The following is a 22,851-nucleotide window of genomic DNA, read 5'->3' as shown; positions in this document are numbered from 1 at the left end:
TGCTTTGGAAAAGAGGTTCTTCTTTTATTTCTTCAGAAGATGAGAACCTGTGGAATTCTTCCAGACTCATGTGGTTTGATAGGCCAAGAACCCCCCAAAAGTTCACTATGAACACTCCCCCAAAAATTACTTTGCTCAACAAAAAACAGGAAGCAGTCTAGACAGAACTATGCCCAAATTTTCAAATATTGTTTATAAATGATTGTTTTCCTTTAAAGGGGATTGATTGTATGTAATTAATGGTCATAGTCAATTCCATTTTAAAAAAGGAGGATATGCTATAGAGATAAATAATTTGCATTGGTATGGATCTTGATTTATTAATACAAATTTAAGGTCAATTTTGTTATATGTATATTTCTACTCTACCATATTGATTTCCAAAGTGACTGTACAAGTTTGCACTCCTACCAGCAATGGAGATGCGTTCCCCTTGCCACACATCCTCACTAGCATGAGTTGTCATTTGTGGATTTGATTTTAACCATTCAGACACCAACCCAGGCATATAACCTTCAACCTATAGTGTCCGGCCTATGGGATATCCTGGGGAAAGGGTGTCCTAGAAACTGAGGGAGTGGCCAACCAATGACTGGTCTAGCATAAACCCTATGCAGGGAGAGTAAGCACACCCCTGACACTGCCTGGGGCACCAGGACCTACAAGTTGGATGGCCCAGAAACCTAGAATAGAACCAAATAGGAATGAAGAAAAACAATGGCAATGTAGTGATGCCTAAAGTTATTCTGCTATACTCATAGATTGGTGCCTAGCCCACCTGTCACCAGACAGGCTTCATCCAGCAAGTGTTGGAAACAGATGCAGACATACACCCAAGCATTAGCAGAGTTCAGGAAATCCTGTAGAAGAGAGGGAGGAAGGATTATAGGAGCCAGGGAGATAAAGGACATCACAAGAAAACCCACAGAATCAACTAACCTGGGCTCATAGGTGTTTACAGAGACTGAGCCAATAACCAGGGAGCCCACACAGGATTGATCTAGGCACTCTGCACATATGTTACAGTTGTGTAGTGTGGTCTTCTTGTGGGACTCCTAACAGTGGGAGCTGGGGATGTCTTTAACTCTTTGGTTGGCTTTCGGGACCTTACTTCTCATGCCTTACCCAGTCTTAAAACACGGGGAGGTGCTTAGTTTCACTGAAACTTGATATGCTGTGTTTGTTTGACATCCATGGGAGGCCTGCCCTTTCCCGCTCAGAAAGGAGCAAGGGACGAATGGATTGGGGTTGGGGACAGAGGGCAGAAGGAGGAAGGGACTGGGAGGCGAGGAGGGAAGGAAAATAGCAGCCAGGATATAAAATGAATAAACCAATCTTTAAAAAAGAAGCATACATTTCACCCAATAAAAATGCTAGCTATATGCTAGCTGTCATCCAACTCAACCTTGTCCCATTGAGAAAATCAGGCCAGGTTATAGATTGCAGGCTAGGGCTTCCGACCCTGATGGACCACAATTGTATTTGCAGTCCACGCAAGTCACCTGCCCTCAACATGTCCACAGAAGTTTCGCTGTGTGGAGGAAGAGTGGGGGCCCCCAAGCTGCTTCGTATACACTGACATCTCTGTGGCTGACTGTGCTTCCTTTCATAGAGTTGTGTCTAATTAAAACCTCGTCTTGCTGTTGATTTGCCTTTAGCAATATCTTGGTGGCCTTTAAAACAGACAGTTCCATATACATCTCCATTTTAAATAATTGCCAACATTCAAATAGAAACACTATGGGTCTGGAACAAGAACTAACTATTTTGGGAACAGAGTCTGCAGCAGCTATTGTCTTGGAACTGTTTTCTCTGGGGTGGGGGATTACACATTGGGCAGCGAAAGGGGAAGATGTAATGGTGCTGAGTGTAGAGAGATGCTCAGGTTAAAAAAAGAAAAACAGTTCTATTTAAATGCTCCTGGAGTGAAGAAGACAGTCCTGGAAGCAGCAGAGGGAAAGCCTTTTGGGTTGAGGGAATAGCACGGCCAGGGAAAACAATCGTGTTTGTGGATTAACTGCATCAAACTGGATTTATCACTCTGAACCACATATTTGTGAACCCACATAAATACAATGTTAGATACATCTAATGTCCTGAATAATGATTTAAAGCTGTCTCAGATGTAAAAGGGGCATCATCTTGGGAAGGGGTACGTTTGAGCTTTTTTCTGCATTTCAGAGAATCCTACGTGCCTGTTGTACAGGAGTTGGTGACAGTTCTCCGGTTGGTGACAATGGACTGGGTACAGACAGTACACCCTGCTGTAGGAGACAATCCCCAGCCTCAAGCACAGTTACACAGGGCAGGAAAGAGAATCTTACATGACAAGAGGTATCTAACAAATGGTTACGGGGTTCAAGTACAGTTCACACACAGCCTCCCAAGTTTCACCCCCATTTTCCAGGCTGGGCAGAAAATGAAGCAAGAGGTGATGGGCAGGAAACATGATTTTCCTTTTTCTTCCCCCTAAGCAAGTGGACAAAAGTCATTATACGAAAGGAAGGCACAAAGCATTTAGCAGGCAGGAAGCATTATCAACAGGGATTAAAAAGAACCAGGAAACTCTGCAGAGAGTTCAACCATGTGTGCACCGTACAATAAATGAAGGCTGCCTGGATGTGTTCAAGACATGGAAGGTCGGAGTGAGAAATCCAGTTTGATACAGTTAATCCACAAACATGATTGTTTTCCCTGGCTGTGCTATTCCCTCAACCCAAACAGCTTTCCCTCTAGTGCTTCCAGGACTGTCTTCTTTACTCCAGGTGCATTTAAATAGAGCCGTTTTTCTTTTTTTAACCTGAGCATCTCTCTACACTCAGCACCATTGCATTCTTGCCTGGCTACTTTCTCGTGGTCCTTGTTTGTACTCCTGGCAAGGCCGTTGCCCTCATCACAACAGAGAATCGCGAAACAGTAGCTCACTTTATAACAAGCAAATGCCAGGCCAATACTAGCATACAGAAATCGGCTCATGAAGAAATACAGAAGCAAGGCATAGGAAGGCAAAGAAGTCCTATGCTACAACGTCTAACGTATTGGCAACACGGCATCTCTTCTGTTAAAATGACTTTCTCACTCTGTCTGATTTCACTAATATCTATATTTCTAGAAGGAAAAAGAATTGTTCACTGAGTGTCATATAAAATTCAAAGTAACTTATAAGCATACGCGAGTAAACTGAAATCTACTAAAATCTCAGTGTTTGGCCTGATGACATTCACGATGGTGACCGTTCTCTCCAGCACAGGAGACTTCATCCCAACTCTCCCTTTTGCTTATCCTCATTCCAGGTGCTGGAAACCTTAGTCTAGAGCTGCGGCTCTCAACATGTGGGTAGCAAGCACCAGAAAACATATTCTGATGGTCTTAGGAACTGAGACACCACCCTAACAAAACTAAACCTTGAAATAGCAACAAAGATAATTTTATGGTTGGTTATCACCACAACATAAGGAACTGTATTAAAGGGTCTCCATATTAGGAAGGTGTAAGAACACTGGTTTAGAGGTTTCCATGGGCTGAGACAAGTTTTCCTTCACTTAAGTAAATGTAATACTTTCTGTTCTAAATAAACCTTTGTTCTTGTATTAGAGAAATCAAGAAATAACTCTGGCACCAATGTCTGAGAAGACAAAGGGACATAGCTATCAAAAATATGAGATGGTTCTCATCACATAATGGTGACACTATATTTTGCTATGATAACGTTTTTGTTGTTGCTATTGTTTTATTTTGGTTTTGAGACAAGGTCCCATAATGTAGACTTGGTTGGCCTCCAGCTCGTAAGATTCTCTTATTTCTGCCCCAGAGTAATGCGATTAAAGGTGTGTGCCACCCACGCAGCTTGTTTGTTTTTTAATTTTATTTTTTTTTAATTCTGAGCAGTAAGTTAGCAGATTCCTGTTTTGAGAAGGAGGCATGTATTAGGCCACAGCCCCTTCTTACTGCAGCCCTTTCAACAGAGGACCTAGATGTGAAACTCTGACGAAACTGTTCACTCTAGTATTAGCTATCATGTAAGTATAAATATTTCTCAGCTTTATTACTAATGAAATTCTCTATACAGAACTGTAAACTTCAAGGACTCCCAGCACACTCTTCTATTAGGTTATAGGTGGAACAGTTGAAATTCAAGCCCTGTTCTATTTGAGCTACAGGGGGTGGTATAGTGCTAAGAGAGAATTACAGTGGCCATTGGCAGAGCCCAGAGGAATAGTCAAGATTCTTTCAGCCAATCACTTTTCACTATGAGACGAGGCACATTTACCTCCGGGTTCAGGCTTTGCACCAAACATCCTACTTAGATCACTCACTAGTAAACAGCTGATTTTTCCCAAAGAAGAATTATCAATGACCATGATCTACAGCCTCTTGGTTCCTCTATTTGTGTTCAGAACTCAAATTCCCATAATCCCCAACACAACTATCCTTCCATTTGACCATCTCTGAGTTAATGAGAAACAGAATAAAAAGGGAAAAATAGCAAAAGTATTTGGGTACCAGAAGTTCTTCCTCTAACAATGGATCCTGGTAAGGAACAAATTAGATGCAAAGGACAAGGAGAAAATTGCCACTCTTTTCTTCTCAACAGTAATCCCTGGGGAGACAAAGGTGGAAAAAGAGACCAATGTCTCGACAGGATATTTAATCAGTTACAAAGATCTGTCACCAGAACAGTGGCCAGTGAGAAGGCCCTCCAACCCTCCACACCAAAGCACTGCCTCATCGCCTTGAGGAAGGGATAAGGGACCTGGAGGAAAGGAACACATGGTTTTATCCCACTTGAAGAACTACACTAATTCCCTTTCCTCCTTGGTGAACATGCCTGACTCTGTCTCCAGCATCCCTGTCAGCAGTGTTCAAGTCCCACAGCCTTCTTTCTTCTACTCCCAACCCTAAAATGGGAATACAGATTGAAGGAACAGGTTGGCCACATGCTCAGAGTTTTTCCTAGGCCCTCGTCTACCTAGAACACATTGCATTGCAATTCACAAAAGCAGATGGCAGAGGTGGGACAGACTCACTCACACTATGTCTCTGTCTCAGGCTGAGAAGGAAAACAGTGACATCCGCATGAGTCATGGCCACTCCATTTCTAGCAACTCAGCTGCAATCATCAGTGCAGACCACTAGGCACTTGTCCATCCCATCTGTTTTGGTCCATGTACCTTCTTCCATGTATGAGTTGTAACGGTGGCCATAAATGAAACTTAACCTCTTATTAGTATTAATAAATCAGAGTGGCATCAGGCGAAATAATGAAACAAGAACTATCTATTAATATGAATGCCTGCAGAGATACTACAATTCCATTAATGGCTCCAAAACCTCCATGTTAACTGTGGGAAGATGAGCTTTATCAAGCCCTACATCATGGTCTGGACACAGGAAGTACATTTCCCAGATAGCTAAGCATGGTCTTCATAAGGCTGACAACCCATCTCCTGAAGTCTCTCAATAAATATAATTCTGAATTATTAACATGGTTTGTGTAGTTGTCATGACGCCTCTAATTTATGACTATCATTTTTAAGGCAGAGTTCTTCCACAAGCCTTCCTGAGAGCCATATTCCTACATTTTAAACTTGCTATTCAGCTCCCTTCTTTTCCTTTACCATTTGACAGGTAAATCTCCTCAGAGACCCTTGGCAGGAGATTAGTCCTGCCCACCTCCAGAGAACCATTGCTTTTCTCCATGCCTGACATATTTTGTTTCAATTCTCACCACTCTACATGGTTTTGCCAATTGCTGTAGAAACTGTCTTGAGAATTCGTGAAATAATCACCTAACAAGTCCTGAGAACAGAACACATAGTTTAGAGTCAATGTCAATGTCACTATTACATTTCTGGGGCAAGGGACAGGGTACAGTCAGATTTCCTTTAGAATCTGTCTCTAATAACAGATTGAACTCATTTCACTTCTCATTCTAAATATATATATATATACACATATATATACATATATATACATATATATGTACGTATATATATGTACGTACACACACACACATATATATATATTTGAAACTGAAGAATTATGTAAGTAGGTTACCCTTTAAAATAAGAAAACTTATTGTTTTCATTGTGGAGGCTTCCATAAGATTGCTAATGTCTTTTACAATAAAAATCTGGAACTTCCACAACGACATCCCAATATGAACATTAGAGAAGCATCAGCAGTGAGCTTGCCTAAGAAGGAAAGTCCTTGGGTGCCACATGCATGACCCATTTCACAATCTCAGTTATAAATAGAAAGACTGAGAAAAGGGGGAATAGCCTCCCTCCATGCTTCTGACGGAACACAGGGCCTTGCAAAGTGAAATTTCTGCTGAGGTGTTGGCTGAAGAAATATTAACCTAGAAAGACAGTCGGTGTAGTGTCTAGAAATTATTCCCTCCATCAAGTAAGCATACACCGCTAAACACATTAGGTATGTCAAAAGGTGTCAGTTCGATTTCCAAAGATCCATCAATTTTCAAATGAATGGCGTTATAAACATGAGGACACTGGCATGAGACTCTAGAGTGATTCCCCAAGACCTATAAATCTTTGAAAACTGGTTTTTAGAACACCCAACAGAAAATCAGTCTAAGTTTAAAAAATAAAAGCAACCAAAATGTCAATCTCATCTCATAACCTTAGAAAGAACTTTCAGAAGAGGCAGCCGTATTGGTTCTTGTACTGGCTGGTTTGTGTCAGCTTGACACAAGCGGGAGTCATCAGACAGGAAGAAGCCTCAGCTGAGGAACGACCCATGAGATCCAGCTGTAAGGCATTTTCTCAATTAGTGATCAATGCAGGAGGGCCCAGTCTGTGGTGGTCGGTGCCATATCTGGTCAGGTAGTCCTGGGTTCCATAAGAAAGCAGGCTGAGCAAGGCAAGCAGAGCAAGCCAGTAATCTGCTTTCCCCCAAGGCCTCTGCATCAGCTCCTGCCTTCAGGTTCTTGCTTGCCCTCTGTGAGTTCCTGTCCTGTCTTCCTTCAATGATGAACAGTGGTGTGGAAGTGTAAGCCAAACAGACTCTTTCCTCCACAACTTGCTTTTTGGTTGTGGTGTTCAATCGCAACAGCAGTGACCCTAATTAAGACAGCTCCCCCCCCCCCGGCCCCATTAAAATATCCAGAAGCAGAACTAACAAGAAGAAAGCCAAGTTTAAAATAGATAATGTCTCTTTAACAGAAGCGAATGTGAATTGACAACAGTTTAACCAGGAAGGTCTAAGATTGACTCTTAGAGATAACAATCATGTCACAGTCTATGCTGATGGTGAAAACTGCCCTCACCAAAGTTGCTTCAAAATGTATCTAAGTGAGAATATTTACAGAATCTATGTTGGTGGAAAATGAAAATACTATTCGTCTCCCTGAAAGCTAGTATGCCCAGTTTTCAATATCTGTGGAATTTACAGTGCAAATTTTACAGGTAAGTTTTAGGAAATAATTTTTCTGCTAGAATCACAATCATTTACTTTTTAGAAAGCAAGATCAAATATGATATTAAGCAAAACCTATATTGAGAGTTGGGAGTGAAAATTAATTCTGAGAAATATCGTTTTCATCTTTGCATTGAACTGAGGAAGTACAGAAAGGAGATGCAAGGTGACACAGATCATGAATGTCAGAATAAAAATTGCCTTCAGCCTCCACACCATTGTTACTGAAAGCAACAAAAGTGACCAGCACAATATCTCCTTTAAAATCTGAGGACTGTAAGTCACAGCATCAGAAAACAGCATCTCGGAAAACATTTAAAAATAAACAAGGAGGCTTGGTTCTGCAGAGCTGCCTGAACAATGCATGCGGATCTTACCTGCTGATGTGTTGATGGTCCCTATCTTCTCTGGAGAAAGTTATGAATATTAAATAGCATGGATAACTATGGTGATGCTGTTTTATTCAAACAGTGCTGCTCACTTCAAGCTAGGCCAAGATGACAGCATACTGAACAAACATCTAGACCCATGAGCCCAGGACTAGAGGATCGGTCCCTTATCCTGGTCATCCCATTATGACTGGCCAAGCAGGAGGTGGGCATCTAGTCATCTGCATTGAGTCTAAAACTTTAGCATATTTTTCAAGAATACTTGATTGCATATCCAAAGAATTTGTTGAATTAAGAATCTGGGCTCATAAAAATGAGCTAAGGAATGCTCCACAAAAAGACTGACTTTGCTAATCTCTTCCAGTTGCTATGGCATAGGAAGGAATGGTAAGTTAAAAGAAAAAAGTAGTGCAAATTAAAATAAATTTGATGATTAGTATAGTATATTTAGTACCTTAAAATTTGCAAATATAAAAAATGGTATATCGGCTTAAAGCAATGGATATGGCTCATAAATAGAGTGTTGTTTCAAGTTAATCAGAAGAAGCCAAGTATATGACAGAGTTTGACAACTAGACAATAGTTCATGAGAGAATGTTGATCCAATGATGGAGGAAGGTCATTGGCTAATAAAGGAACTGCCTTGGCCCATTTTATTGGTTAGAAGATAGGTGGGAGGAGTAAACAGAACAGAACGCTGGGAGGAAGAGGAAGTGAGGTCAGAGTCTCGACAGCTCTCCTCTCTCTGGAGCAGACGCCTGAGAGAGACGCCATGCCCCGCTCCCGGGATGAAGCTCCGACCCAGGATGGACATAGGCTAGAATCTTCCTGGTAAGCGCACCTTGGGGTGCCATACACAGATGATTAGAAATGGGCTAAATTAATATGTGAGAATTAGCCTAGAAGAGGTTAGATAGAAATGGGCCAAGCGGTGTTTAAAAGAATACAGTGTCCATGTAATTATTTCGGGGCATAAGCTAGCCCGGCAGGGGGCTGGGGTGTTGGGGACGCAGCCCCGCCGCTGCCCTTATTACTTCAATCCAACTCATCTGGGAGAATAAAAATTAAACACATTTTATTTATGGGTGTTGGCGGAGGCTGCTCGTTCATTTCTCAGCCAAGCAAACCCGAAATAATCACACAAACTATATTAATTACAACAATGCATGGCCAATCACTTAAGCATATTGTCAACTAGCTCCTATGTCTTAAATTAACTCATTCCTGTTATTTTATATTTTACCACAAGGCTTGTGGTTTACTGGTAAGGTTCTGGCTGGTGGTTGGTGACTTTCTCCTTCAGCAGCTACATGGCATCTTTTTGACTCCGCCTACTCTCTCATTCTACATTTTTGTTTGGATTTTCTATGTGGCTTTACTCTGTTAAGCCATTGGCTGAAAGCAATTTCTTTATTAACCAATGGCAATAAAACACATTCACAGCATACAGAAGAAAATCTCACATCATATGGGTAATAATTTTTAAAATCTAAAAGTATGACATCATCTTTGAAAATATGATACTGAATAGGTGTTACACTCAGTCCTAAACTGGTTTCTAGAATCTCAATTCAGAAACAGAGAGGCCTTAAGAGTCCTACAATTTCAAGAGCTACTAAAATAGAATCTAACTTGTCTCACACCATTGCCACAGCCAGCTTCAGCCTGTACTCTCCACCAGATCAAGGACAAAACACCTAGAGAAGAAGTGACCGCTGGAGTATCTGTGACTGGTACCTCAGTTCGTCACATGCTTAGGAGGACTGACATGTGTCTGGGGCATACATGGGAGAATTAGCACAAGATCAAAAGGAGCAGAATTTTCTAGCACATCACATTCCAGAAAGTTAGTGAAAGGATGGAAATTGGGCTGTTTGGTGATGGCACCCTGGAAGTGAGAAACCAGAGGGTGTACTTGACAATTGCCATATGAGGGATAGAAGGTAAAATGGACAGCCAGATACAGTTTCAGACCCAGCTTCAGAGATAAAACATCAGGGATAGTAGTGGCCACCAGCCACAAATCAGGAGAGCCACAAAAAACAAAAGGCAGGGAGAACCACAAACACATGTGACCCTGATGTCCTGCCATAGTCTTCTTGCCAGTCCCAGGGCAAAAGACGTGGAAGAACTGATCCTCCATCTCTCTCTTTCTCTCCCTCCTCCTTCCCCTCCTGCTCTCCCTCTCTTCTTCTCTCTCACATATGCATATGTATGCACAAACACAAATACATACCACTCACATATGCTCACACACATGTGCACACTCACAAATACTTTCTCACACAGAAAGACACACACATACACACTCTCTCACACATAGACATACACATGTGTATACTCACATATACTCTATTTCTCTCTCACACAGAGAGACACACACTCACATACACACATGCACACTCTCACACACATGCACACACACACTCACACACACAGACATACATGTGCATACTCACACACACTTGCTCTCACACACACTCACACATACATGTACACACACTCACACACAGAGAGACACTCACACAGAGACACACACTCACACACATGCACACACACACACACAAACACACACACAAAGAAGGTGAAAATCTAGCTTTCTTCTAGTAGACTAAATCCCCATCAACAATAACGAGCTGTCAAAACAGGTGTATGCTGGGCTGGGTGTGCAGAGGCACAGATGAAGTTTAAACTGAATGAGAGACTTGAATTTTAAATTAGACCAAAATTTAACAATTAAAAATGACCAGTACAGTTCCTCATGTTTGAACATAATTGACATACGATTTAGCAATTTTATGTTCACACACAAAAATGCTCATTTTTAAATATTCATAACAGCATTTTCATAATAGATAAGAAGAAAATGACTCAAGTACTCAATTGACAAAAGAATTTAAAAGTGTGGTATATTCATATGATAGCATATCATCAGGCAATAATAAGAAATAAAGTATAAATATATTCATTCTATGATGTGGTTGAGTCTCAAAAATATACTAGATACCATATATCAAAATTCAGAATATGAAAATAAGAATTTCTATGACACGAGATTCCTTTCTGTATTCTGTGAATACCATTGGTCAATAAAGAAACTGTCTTGGGCCTGTGCAGGGAAAAGAGGTAGGTGGGGAAAACTAAACTGAATTCTGGGAGAAAGGAGGCAGAGTCAGGGAGAAGCCATGTAGCCCCACTGGAGACAGATGCCGGAACTTTACCAGGTAAGCCACAGCCGTGTGGTGATACACAGATTAATAGAAATGGGTTAAATTAAGACATAAGAGTTAGCCAATAAGAAGCTAGGGCTAATGGACCAAGCAGTGTTTTAAATATCTTGGTTTCCGTGTGGTTATTTCAGGGCTGCCAGGAACAAGCAGCCTTCTCACAACATTTCTGCTTTCAGGTTTCTTCTACAGACATAAAAAATAAACAAACCTTTTTCTTATAACTTATGTCGTTTGCATTGATTAACAGTCCTTGCGTTAAGAAACGTGTGGTAATAGCTCTGAGAAAATAGACAGAGGCTGGATTTAGACAGGATAAAGCAGAAGCCAGGCAGATCGACTGGCAGAAGAGTCCTCAGAGAGACGCGGTAACAAGTAGCTGTGAAATATCTCATGCCAGGATGAAATCAGCCCTTGAAAGGCATTGTTGTCAGCACCCAAAATGTAACTGTTCAAGTGAATCTTCCACCCTCTCACTTCCTGCTCTTACTTCTGTTCTCTGCCAGCGGGCATACTGTAAAGTGCTGAAGTCTCTGCTAATGAGACTGTGACGATATGGACTATCTGGCTCCATATGTTGACTCCCATCATGAGCTCTCATCCATGATGAAATAAAAAAGCAAAACCCAAGGGATTTGACTCCTGTGGCTTCCCCCACCATAAATCTGTGTTATAGGAAACTAGAAAACCAGGGCTGTCATTCTCTGAAATTTTTTGGAGATTCCTCTTGGATGCCATCATAATCATTTTCAGAAACTCTGAAAGAGCACCCAAATTATCTAAACAAAGAGAAAAATACAGCAGTAGTGAGCTCTGCTTTTGCTATGAGTATTGCATGGGATTCCAGTGTTGACAACACAGGTTACAAATTAAATAAAGTCAGTCACTGCTCTGAAATTAGCCTGACCATCCCAAAGAAACTCTTTGTGAAGCTAAGATAGACTGATCATCAAATTGTTATTTTCTTAGTTGTACAATTAATGAGGTGTGTACTATGGATTCTAATTTCTACACTCTGTGCCAGGGTCCTCTGAGCACCAGAAATGTTAGCAGTGATGAAGATGATGGTGATGGTGGTGGTAGTAACAGTAGGAACAATAGCTAACATATACTCAGTGCTTAATGAGACTAGATTCTGTGTTACATCTTGAAACACTTCACACAGCTCCTAGTCTGTAAGGTAGATATTTTTATATAAGCCAAACCAGCTCATATATTTGAATACTTGGTCACAGATGGTAGGTCTGCTTGAGGAAGTAATGAAACCTTTTGATAGATGAAAATGTGATCAGCCAACTTCTTGACCCTGCTACCAGCTCTTCCCACCAACCGGTGTGTGGGGTCTCTGCAAACACCATAGCCAGCAGAGTCTTGAACCACTTGAGGCAAGAAGGAAGTCTGACTCAACATGACTCGGTCCCTGGTATTGGTTCAAACTTCAAGAGTCTGACACCAGGTAGTTTATTTTAGGTATATTTAAATACAGTACAATTGAAAAGTACTTCCTGGTGATAATAAACTCAAACCTGTGTGCACAACAAAAGCTTAAGATGTGACTGCAGGGGAACTCTTGTGAGGCACAAGCGATATCTTCCATAAAGTTAGGTGCTGCAGAGTAACTGAGGAAGCAGGCTCAATGTAAGCAAGGCTCCTGAGAAGGTTCTTGGGGGAGGATAGCACTATAGACATAATTGAGATAAAAGTCTGGAGGGGTTGGTGTGGCCTTGTCGTACACATAGCACAGATGTCACCATGCTATTAACCACATCTGTTTCCAGTCTTCTGGCTGGAAAACAGGTTATACACCTCTTCCTTTGAAACGACAACTCTGTGTTTATAACATTCCTCGTTTCCCTAGTGCTTATCTCTGAGCAAGAGGACCTCCATGCTTTTTACAAGGATGGACTCTTCCCTCTGGAACCATAGCTAAAGTCAACCCTTTCTTCCCTAAATGATGCTTGATTGTGGTATTTTATCATGGGACAGGAAAGTAATCAGTATGCTGATCCACTGCTCCCAACTAAAGGTACAAGAACATGAGAAGAGGCATTCTTGATCCTGCTACACATTAACTCTACCTATCCTTCTCCTGGATGACTTGCAGGGAAAAGATGACACGTTGAATTGGGAAGTAAAAGTTACAAGTACAAAACAACTGGAAACCTAAGTGTCTACAGTGCTGCCTGAAGCAGATTTCTCTCACTTGTTCAGATTTTTTTACCGAAGAAACAAATAAGCTGTGTGCTACTTTTAAAAGCTCCCTGTCTCTTTCTCTCCCTGTACATTCCATCTGCCAGCTGAATGTCTGCAGGGACACTGGAAACCTGTGCACTGAGTTCAGCAATGCTCAGTGCTATGAGCAGCTCTGCTATCATCTGAAAAGGAAGCTCACACATGGACAGTTGGTGCTGGTTCTCTGTTTACGATGTGTGATTGCATCTTGAAATCACCCACATAAATTCTCTTGCTGCTTCTCCACTTCTCAGCCTTTTGGCTAAGACTGTGTGTACATTAATCTCATTTACTCCTCATAGTAACACCATGAGGAATGTGATAATGACCTCATTGTACAAACAAGCTCATCAAAACGTCAACTAATTAGCCATTTGCCCAGTGTGTCACAGTTTGTCAGCAGAAAGCTAAAGTTCAACACAAAGAATTTCACTCCCCAGTCTTTTTGTCTGAAATGAAAGCTATTATACTTACTTTGCTGCATAGAGAAAAACAATGAGAAATTATTCAACAGTGAAATAAAATAATTTGAAATAATCACATCTCCTATCTCTTTACATAACAATGTCTATGACACCCTCCAAATCCCTAAAAACTCACGAAGATATACCATGATATTTTAATTTTTAAAAATACCAAGAACTTCAGATGCCACACATAAAGTCTGTGTTAGATTTGACAGTGAAATTCCTTTTACATTTGCAGTATTACTTTAAGCACTGAGCTGTGGCCTTGGCTTCTTTTGATTCCTATTTTGTAACAGGGAACAGCAAGTTCCTGAGAGGTGTCTAGATTTCATGAACCCACGAGTTTCATTAAGTATATAAAATTAGACCTTACTCTTTAATCAGCAATCAATTCCACACATTTAGAGGTCAGCCCTCAGATTACAATACTCAACATCATTTTGTTCTCTGAGTTCGGAAAATCTATTGTGATCTAATATAGTGTCATCCTCATTGTAGCCAGAAAAAAAGCATTCCCCACACACTGGATCAATATCTGTGGTGGAAAGTCTAAACCATATTAATTGGGTTGGTGTCTGGCTGGCTTTTAGCCATTTTCTCGGAAGTCTCAGACTAGATTCTAAAAATCGATGTTCCCTGCTACCTTTCTAGCATAGAGGTGTGTAGGAGAAATTTACCAGCATAGTGCAAGACAAACTTTGCTTTTATTTATGTTATAGTATACTCCAGGAAAGAAGTCAAAAGGCTGCCTCAAGAGAGCAGTAACACCCATACTGTTGCCTTATGTTCAGAAATAATAATATGCAAACCAAATCTATGACTCTTCCTTCATGCTATGACAGCTACAGTTAAAGCCTCAGGCATTGAGCATGGTTTTTTACGTTTATTTTATCTTATATGCATTAGTATTTTGCCTGAATTTTGCATATGCACCAAATGCACCTGGATTTCTGGAACTGGAATAACAGTTATGAGCGGCCATGTCTGTATTGAGAATGGAACCTGGGTCTTCTGCAAAAGAAACGAGCGCGCTTAAACCCTGAGTCGCTTCTCCAGCCACAGCAACAGTGAAAGATGGCCAAGGGGATAGTTTCATGGCTTAAGTCTGTTTAAAACACCATTAAAACCCATTGTTTCAAAGTTTAGGAATGGAAGGTGAAGGGAAATATTTTTATAATTTTCTGTATAGCTATTTTTTAACCTTTTCTCCATATAATATCACTTTGTTATAAGATTAAAAATGAAAAGGAAATAAATCAGAAAATCTCGAAAAATATAGTTCTATAAAATGATTAGAACAGTGGCCCACACAGATGCCCACATGAATGCCCACATGGATCCCTTTCTGCAGTTTTTCCCTAGAAACAGCTGAAATCAAGCACAGAGTTTTCAATTGGCAGTGAGAACAGTGTGTCTGGGCTTCCATGTATTCTCTTGTAGCCAGAGGACTCTCAACAGTTTTACCCTGATGAACTAAAATTGTGAGGCTGATTATCCATTTTTTTAAAAAAAATGTAATATGTAATAAAGATATTTAGCTTCCTGTATTTTTAAGCTGAATAGGCAAGCTATTACTTTCTAGGTGAGTTTCAGCACACTGCCAGGAAGTCTCGGTTGGGTCTGTAAGGCCACTGTAAGTCACCCTTAGGAAATAGCGAACTTGAGGCAAGTTCACCTTCTACTCAACAAGGAAACAGAAGTGGGGGAGAGATGCTGAAGTCCTTCAACCTGGGAAGGTGGCTGAGTCTCTGGAAAGCCAAGTGCAATTTGAGGAAGATTATAAAAAAAGATGCTGAGACTGCATAATCAAGTCTGGGACATACTAACTGAATATATACATCAAGTTCTTAAAGAGATGAAAGTTGAAGAAACAGATGAAAAAAAAAACTGAGAAAATTACATCATTACCAGGTTTTCAACAGATGAGAAATGGCTGCCAAGACTCTTCTCTCAGGAAGTAGCACAGGTTCATGAGGTTTGTTAGAACTGCTTCCCACCGTCCAGTCTCTGCCTAACACTCAGATTCCTTTGCACCAAATATATGACTGCTTCTTTGGGAAACTGAACCCATAAGATCTCAAAGATATGGTTGCCTGAAGAAGACCCACAAAATGGCAACATCAGCTGATGTGCCACCATGGATAGGGGAATCTCCATAAGTTCCCATTCCTAGAGGAAGAGCAACAGGTGGCCACCTCCAAGAGAGGGAGAACCAGTTCCTCAAGGGATGAACTCCCACACTGTCCATTCTCAAGTGGTCAGCCCAAAACACATGTAGATACAGCAGTACCAATGGGTTGTATATATGTGTATGTGGGTATAGACAGATAGAAAATAATGCTATATAAACCGCAAGTATTTCAGAAGACAATGATGTAAATTCTTAACTCTGGTAAGTATGGAAAAGCTAGCACTATGCCTGGGGTCCCAGGATGCATACACTGTTTTCTGTTAACTGAATCACAGAAATGAGAACCCTGTGAAACTGTCATGCTTTATGAACTTGAAATATTAAAGGTGAGTCCTGATTTAAATTCCTAATTAAGCCATTGAGCTTTCAACACAAGAGGAAGTAGCCTCAAGGACATGCTGTTAGGAATGTTTATAAAAAACCACTTGCAAATATTTCTCCTCTCATTTCTATATTCCCTAGATGTAGACAAAGGAAAATTCAAATTATATTTGTTATATACTCCCATTTATGTTTACAATATTTGTGCACCTATGCAAAGTTTCTTTACCATACTGTATGCATGCATGTTTCTACCTCTGCTTAATATATTTTGTATATTGCATTATACATTTATACCTCTGATCAAGATACTTATATATTGCTTACATTTTGTGGTCATCATAGTCATTTGCTTAACATTTGTTTAAATATTGTTTAATATTTTAATATGAAGCCTTAGTCTTTCAGTTGTATAGGTATTAAGAATTACAAGTCGCCAGGCAGTGGTGGCGCATGCCTTTAATCCCAGCACTCAGGAGGAAGAGGTCAGGCTGATCTACAAGAGCTAGTTCTAGGACAGACACCAAAGCTACAGAGAAACCTTGTCTAGAAAAAACAAACAAAACAAAACAAAAACAAAAACAACAAAAGAATTACAAGTCAATAGTCATACTATGATTGTCATACTTAGATTAATCAGATTCCTCAGATGTATAGAGATTGTATTCTGCATAGATATGCAATCTTCAAACACTTCAAAGTACTATAAAATATGGCATTTAAATAACTTAGGGTTCTGTTGACATAAGATCTGCTTGCCCCTGGCAACACCAATCTATTCCTGAGAGAATATTGGGTACCAAAGATACTCCACTTGGAGCTTGTTTTCTTCTTGGCATGTATGTTTTTGCCTTTTCTTTGAACAATACTTGATATTTATTCTTATTATATATAATTTTGTATTAGGCTTATAACTCTCTTATTTGGACAAAATTGGAAGGTGCTGTGGGAACTCCTTCAGCCAATAGCCTTTAAGATATTGGCCCACGTTAATCATTGTCTCATGTACTATAAGTGCAGATGAAAAGCACACACAGGCCTCTTGGCTGCTGGATTCTTTTCCAGTTCCTAGTGAACACAGAAAACCACAGATCACTACTCTTACTGTGAGTTTATTGCCAAATAAATAAACCTTTGTTATATTCCATTCCAGACTATTGTGGAACTCCTTTGTATGCCAACAAGACCCAGGGATGATGCTTCTCTCTGCATCTTTCTCCTGTTGATAAACAATGACCAGAACTGAGAAAATCCAAGAGCTTTTTCTTTTCTCTTTTCTCCTCTCTCTCTCTCTCTCTCTCTCTCTCTCTTATTTTTTTGTTTAAAAATTGTGACAAAGAACATAAGGAAATAAATGACCACAAAGGAACCAGAGAGAAACACAGAGAACTATCCCCAGAGGAGGGAGGCTATGTAAGCAGTTTTCCTTAAAATATAGATTTTTTTTTTCATTTTATTCCTAAGGAAAAAAGAAAAGCTGCCTTGGCTATGATCTCTATTCCCTAGTAGAGGCCCATTAATATTTTTTCATGAACTACGTTTGCCTGAGGGATTCAGACATTCCATCCCTTTAGTAAAATTCAAATTAACATTAGACAAGTATAATTTGCCTCTGAGTCTTAACTAGCCAGTTCATCATCTCCAATTCTAAGAAAATCAACAAAAAGAAGCAGAGAAAACGACACCTGTAAACAGATCCAGTGGGGAGACTGGGACCCCTTGGACTCCACCAGCTGCAGGGATCTCAAAGGTCTGCAGGGACCGTTTTTTCCTACTTACCAAAGGCTTGGTTTCATCTTCATCTTTGAAATAATAAAGCTGATCCCCTTTGAGCACAAACCAGCGGGTGTGCCAAGTCTTGACAAAGCCTCCTTGCTTCCTCAGCCACCCACACTTGGTGGCATTTTGCCGGCCTTGGCTTTGGGGGTTCTCCGTGGCGTCATTGTTCTCCTCCATTTTCAAGCTGATAGGTTTTTCTGTTTAGAAACAAAAGGAAAGAAAAAGAATAAGGTAGTCTGTAACCACTATTCAAAGGAAGGAAGGAAGGAAGGAAGGAAGGAAGGAAGGAAGGAATAAGAAGAATGTGTATCAACTCACTGACTGGATTTCTAAGTGCTGACCAGAGACTTGTCACTGGTGTGCCCAAAAGGAAAGCGTTTTTGCCTGCCTTCACACTGGGGGTGAGAACCCTTTCTTCCCGAGTAGAGCTACAGAATGAGAAAGTTCTAGATGTTTTCAGCATCTAGGCTTGTGTGCTTGCTGTGCAGTGCTGGGGGCCTGCGTATGCAAGCCTGGCCTGTGGTTACCTGAGCAAGCACTTATTCTATTCCCACACATGTTAAAGCTTAAAGCGACTATTTAAAAAACCTCAGTGGAAGAAGTTTGGTTTGCACATGTGAAAATCTTTTTAGGTTTTGTTCTCTGCTTCCTCCAGAGTATCCACCAAGGGTTTTCTCAGCCTGGGGTCTGTGTAGTAAAGAAAGTTTAAAAGGAAACAAGAAAACAAAACAAACAAACAGAGAAATCCTTCATGGCTAGTTGATTTTTCTTTCCTCCACAGGCTCCCTCCAATTCAGGAAAGACGGGGTTAAAATTCCAGGACACTTTAAGCACCTTTTCAGACTGTGAGTAAAGAGCCCAGGGGCATGCACTCCATACAAAGCAAGAAAATGAGCCTCCTGAATGGAGAATCAGCAGCACCCATAGGAAGCTAGACTTGCATAGTAGAAACACGGGGGTGGTAGGAGGTGGGCTTTGGGGGGGTGCCCATCCATGGAAACAGATCCTGCAAACCATGGTTAAGAACCAAGAGACTGTTTTGATGTGGTTAAGAATGAAGCGATGTGTTTTTCTGTCTCAGAGGCTCCCTCCAGTTTCTTGCTAGTGTTTATTTCTAAGCATTTACGCAGGAAATGGGAAGTGTTAGCTCATCCTGGGTCTTTGTATGAGGACACAAACACGGAATTAACTCACAAAACAGACTGGCCTGACTAAGGCATTTTCATGTCTGCCTTTAATTTAATAATTCCAATTTGCACCTGAAGATGAGCTTCCGGACTGATTTTCATTTCTAGTCCTGTTTTCAAACAATTATAATGTCCAGAGTCCCAATCACAAATTCCATGGTGTTTTTGTTGTTGTTGTTTGTTTGTTTTTTTGGTTTTTTTGCCAGCCCTTACCTCCCTGACCTCAGCTGGGCTCCTTAAGTTCTTTGGATGTAATTCTACCACTTGGTGTACAGCAGTGAATTTGAATGTGGGTTTGATCTTTTTATTTTGGTCATTTCAACCATCTTCCAGGTGGTCTCTGTCTCCTCACCTTGCAGACATTCCAATATTCACCATTCTTCCTTCAATTTTTCCTTTAAGCTATTTTATACTTCATTTGGGTCATTTGTGCATTCTCAGGCTCATTGAGTACATACAGGTGCCCTTTCTACGCTGAACCCCACCCTGCGCGGTGTGTAGGGAATGATGAAGCCTTCCCTGCCCCCGCCATGGGGCATTCCCATGGCAGTGACAGCTGACTGCAGTAACACTCACTCCACATGTGTGTGAAGTGTCTGCAGATTGGGTCATGCCTGACACTTCAAGTTTGCTACGCCCCAAGGGCAGGAGCTTTCAACTCCTTTCTGTCACAGCACTTGACCTGGCATCCAGAAGCAGGCAAGCCCAGTTCTCCATGAAGAGAAAACACTGTGATGTAATTTAGACAGTAAGACCACCCGAAATAATCTTCTCTTTTGTCTCCTGGTGTTTAAATTGTTCCGACTACACAATTTATTTCTTCACCATTTATTTATCCTTGACCAACTATTTGTAAAGTTAGTAAGACAATAAAATAAGCATCCCAACACACACACACACACACACACACACACACACACACACACACACACCTAGAATATATAACAGCCAAATAAATAAACTAATTCTTTGGGGACTTTTTCTATCTTCCCTCTTGAATTTAAGCATTTTACTAACTTAAAAAAAAAAAACAACCAGCCTCTAAAGATTTGCAAGATAATTAGCAAGCTACCATCAATAATAAAGAAATGTACACAGCCAATTCCCATTTTTTTTCCTACTCTTTTGGCCTAAGTGAAAAACGTGTGTGTTAGAACGAGGTTTATGGCTCTTCTTGCATCTGTTGCTTAGAAGTCTAGCGAAAGCCAGGGGAAGCGTTGCCTGCTGAACCCTGGAAAAGCTACAGTTAATTTCATGAGTTTATAATACATCATAAAGAGTCTCAGCAACACTAATTATATTATTAAAACAAAGGAACATGATTTATTAAAGACTTAGGGGAAAAGAATGCCATGCCTCCTGCTGTGTGGGAGAAAAACAGAATGAAACAAAACCAAACAGAAACTGAAGTCTTACAAAAATAACCAAGGTGTTTGTAGAAACAGTCAAAAACCCTCTCCCACCTCTACAATAAAGAGAGGAGCTAGCTTGTTCCCAACTCCGTGTCCTTCTAGTTTATTTTCTCTGCAATTCCGTAACTGTAGGGACATTAGATATCTAGCTACCCTCCGAATCCAGTATGACATCCATCTGATACAGGGTGAAGCCAATCAATGTTTGAAGTAATCAGTGTCGCATTAGGGCCTTGTGCTGGGTGACTAATGGTGACGTTATCTCCTCCTGAAACCTCTGGACCCCGATCTGCCACCCTTTCCAGGCCCACACATGTGCACGATAACCACAGCAGCTTCTTTTAAATTTGGAAAGCCCCAAGCTCCCTTATGCCTGGAGTCTTGACCTACGTCGATCTCTTTCCAGAATGCCCCTCGTCTGCCTCTTTGCATAGCCGTTCACTTGAATCCCAGTCTGAAATTTCCCAGAGCTGCCTGGAATCACCTTATGAATGAACTCAGCTCTTTGTGTTCTCTCTTACCCACCCTGACCCCTCACCTGCCTCTCTAACAGTTCCCTGAATTACTAGATATTTTACTGGATTTTTGTTTCTTTAATTGTTCTTTCACTGTCTGTCATACCCCCAACTCCCAAAGAAGCCATAAGCTTCATGAGGTCAAGGCCACAGCTTTGCTGACCACAGCATCCCAGTGCCCTTCACAGTGCATGCTGGGTACGGTAAGCATCATCTGAATGGAGGGGAGGTCGTGAGTATTCTAGTTTGTTTTTTATTGCTGTGGTAAACAAACAAACAAACCGCAAAAACACTGACCAGAAGCAACTTGTGTGTATGGGGCAGGGGAGCTAGCTTACATGCCCCTGTCAGTCAGTCACTGAGCGAAGTCAGAGCATGAACTCCAGAAGGAAACTTGGAGGCAGGAACTCAAGCAGAGGCTGTGAAGGAGTGTTGCTGACTGGCTTGTTCAGTCTGCCTTTCTTATACAACCCTAGACGACTGCTCGGTGGTAGCACTCCTGAGCTGGGCCCTCCTACATCCACCGCCAGTCATGAAAATGCCCCCATGCACCCCTCTAGAAAGCAGTCTGAGGGAGGAAGTTTTCAACTGAGGCTCCTTCTTCCCACATGACTAACTTGTGTCAAACTGACAGCAATCTAAGCAGCCCAACGTGAAACAACCACAAGAGAAGTCCCATAAAGCGTGTCTTGGAGGACTCTCTTTCTTGGTATTTAATGCCTTCAGGATAGTTGTGTACTTTAGGGACTCAGGTTCTTTTCCTTTGATAAGGGAGATTTCAGATAAGATGCAGTCAGGATGATCACACTTGAATAATTTTGAATGCCCTTTACAAAACATAACAATCAACACCAACCTTGGTAGTAAACACATGTTCCACTGCTGGGTTAGCATTAGACACGTGTGCTTCATATGTTACCATTCTCGGAGCATGACTTCACTAGATGCCCTCTGAGGAGCTCCTTTCCCTCATAGCCAGGGCCTTGCAACTTAATGGTTCATGAGGACGCAGAACAGAGTCACGACTGTCGATACTGATCAGCATGGCAAGGGCAGTACTACAGCAATACTAATCAGTACTGATCAGCATGGCAAGGGCTGTATTATAGCAATACTGATCAATACTGATCAGCATGGCAAGGGCAGTATTGTAGCAATACTAATCAATACTGATCAGCATGGCAAGGGCTGTATTATAGCAATACTAATCAATACTGATCAGCATGGCAAGGGCAGTACTACAGCAATACTAATCAATACTGATCAACATGGCAAAGGCAGTATTATAGCAATACTGATCAATACTGATCAGCATGGCAAGGGCAGTACTATAGCAATACTAATCAATACTGATCAGCATGGCAAGGGCAGTACTATAGCAATACTAATCAATACTGATCAGCATGGCAAGGGCGGTATTACAGCAATACTAATCAATACTGATCAGCATGGCAAGAGTGGTATTACAGCAATGGGAATGTATGCATGGTGGCGCTGAACTAAAACAAAAACAAAACTGAAAAATTAGCCAGCATCTTGATGTCACTCTTGGGGAAAGGCTTGATGATGATAGCTCTCAGGAGGTGTCAGGGCTGAGGATGCTCCATCATTTAATGACCTTGTGGCCGCCAATTGTTCAGTGACAGAAACTGACTTTGCATCCACTGATTTAGTCACTTTTGCAAGCAGAGGAA

At 41.0% G+C, this 22,851-nt stretch overlaps 1 protein-coding gene across 1 annotated transcript in view; it reads right to left on the bottom strand.

Moving 5' to 3' along the window:
• Arhgap24 (Rho GTPase activating protein 24) overlaps window positions 1-22,851 on the bottom strand; it is a 389,929-nt gene that overhangs the window by 302,858 nt on the left and 64,220 nt on the right. Inside the window, exon 2 of the mRNA XM_041642135.1 lies at window positions 18,044-18,240. Coding sequence (XP_041498069.1) covers window positions 18,044-18,220 — 177 coding nt within the window. The 5' untranslated portion in view covers window positions 18,221-18,240. The remainder of the gene's footprint in view (window positions 1-18,043; window positions 18,241-22,851) is intronic.

Source organism: Microtus oregoni, unplaced genomic scaffold, assembly GCF_018167655.1.
Source record: "Microtus oregoni isolate MIOR12 unplaced genomic scaffold, Mior012 000072F_ref0000427, whole genome shotgun sequence".
NCBI lineage: Eukaryota > Metazoa > Chordata > Mammalia > Rodentia > Cricetidae > Microtus > Microtus oregoni.
This window is presented reverse-complemented; position numbering and strand designations above follow the sequence as displayed.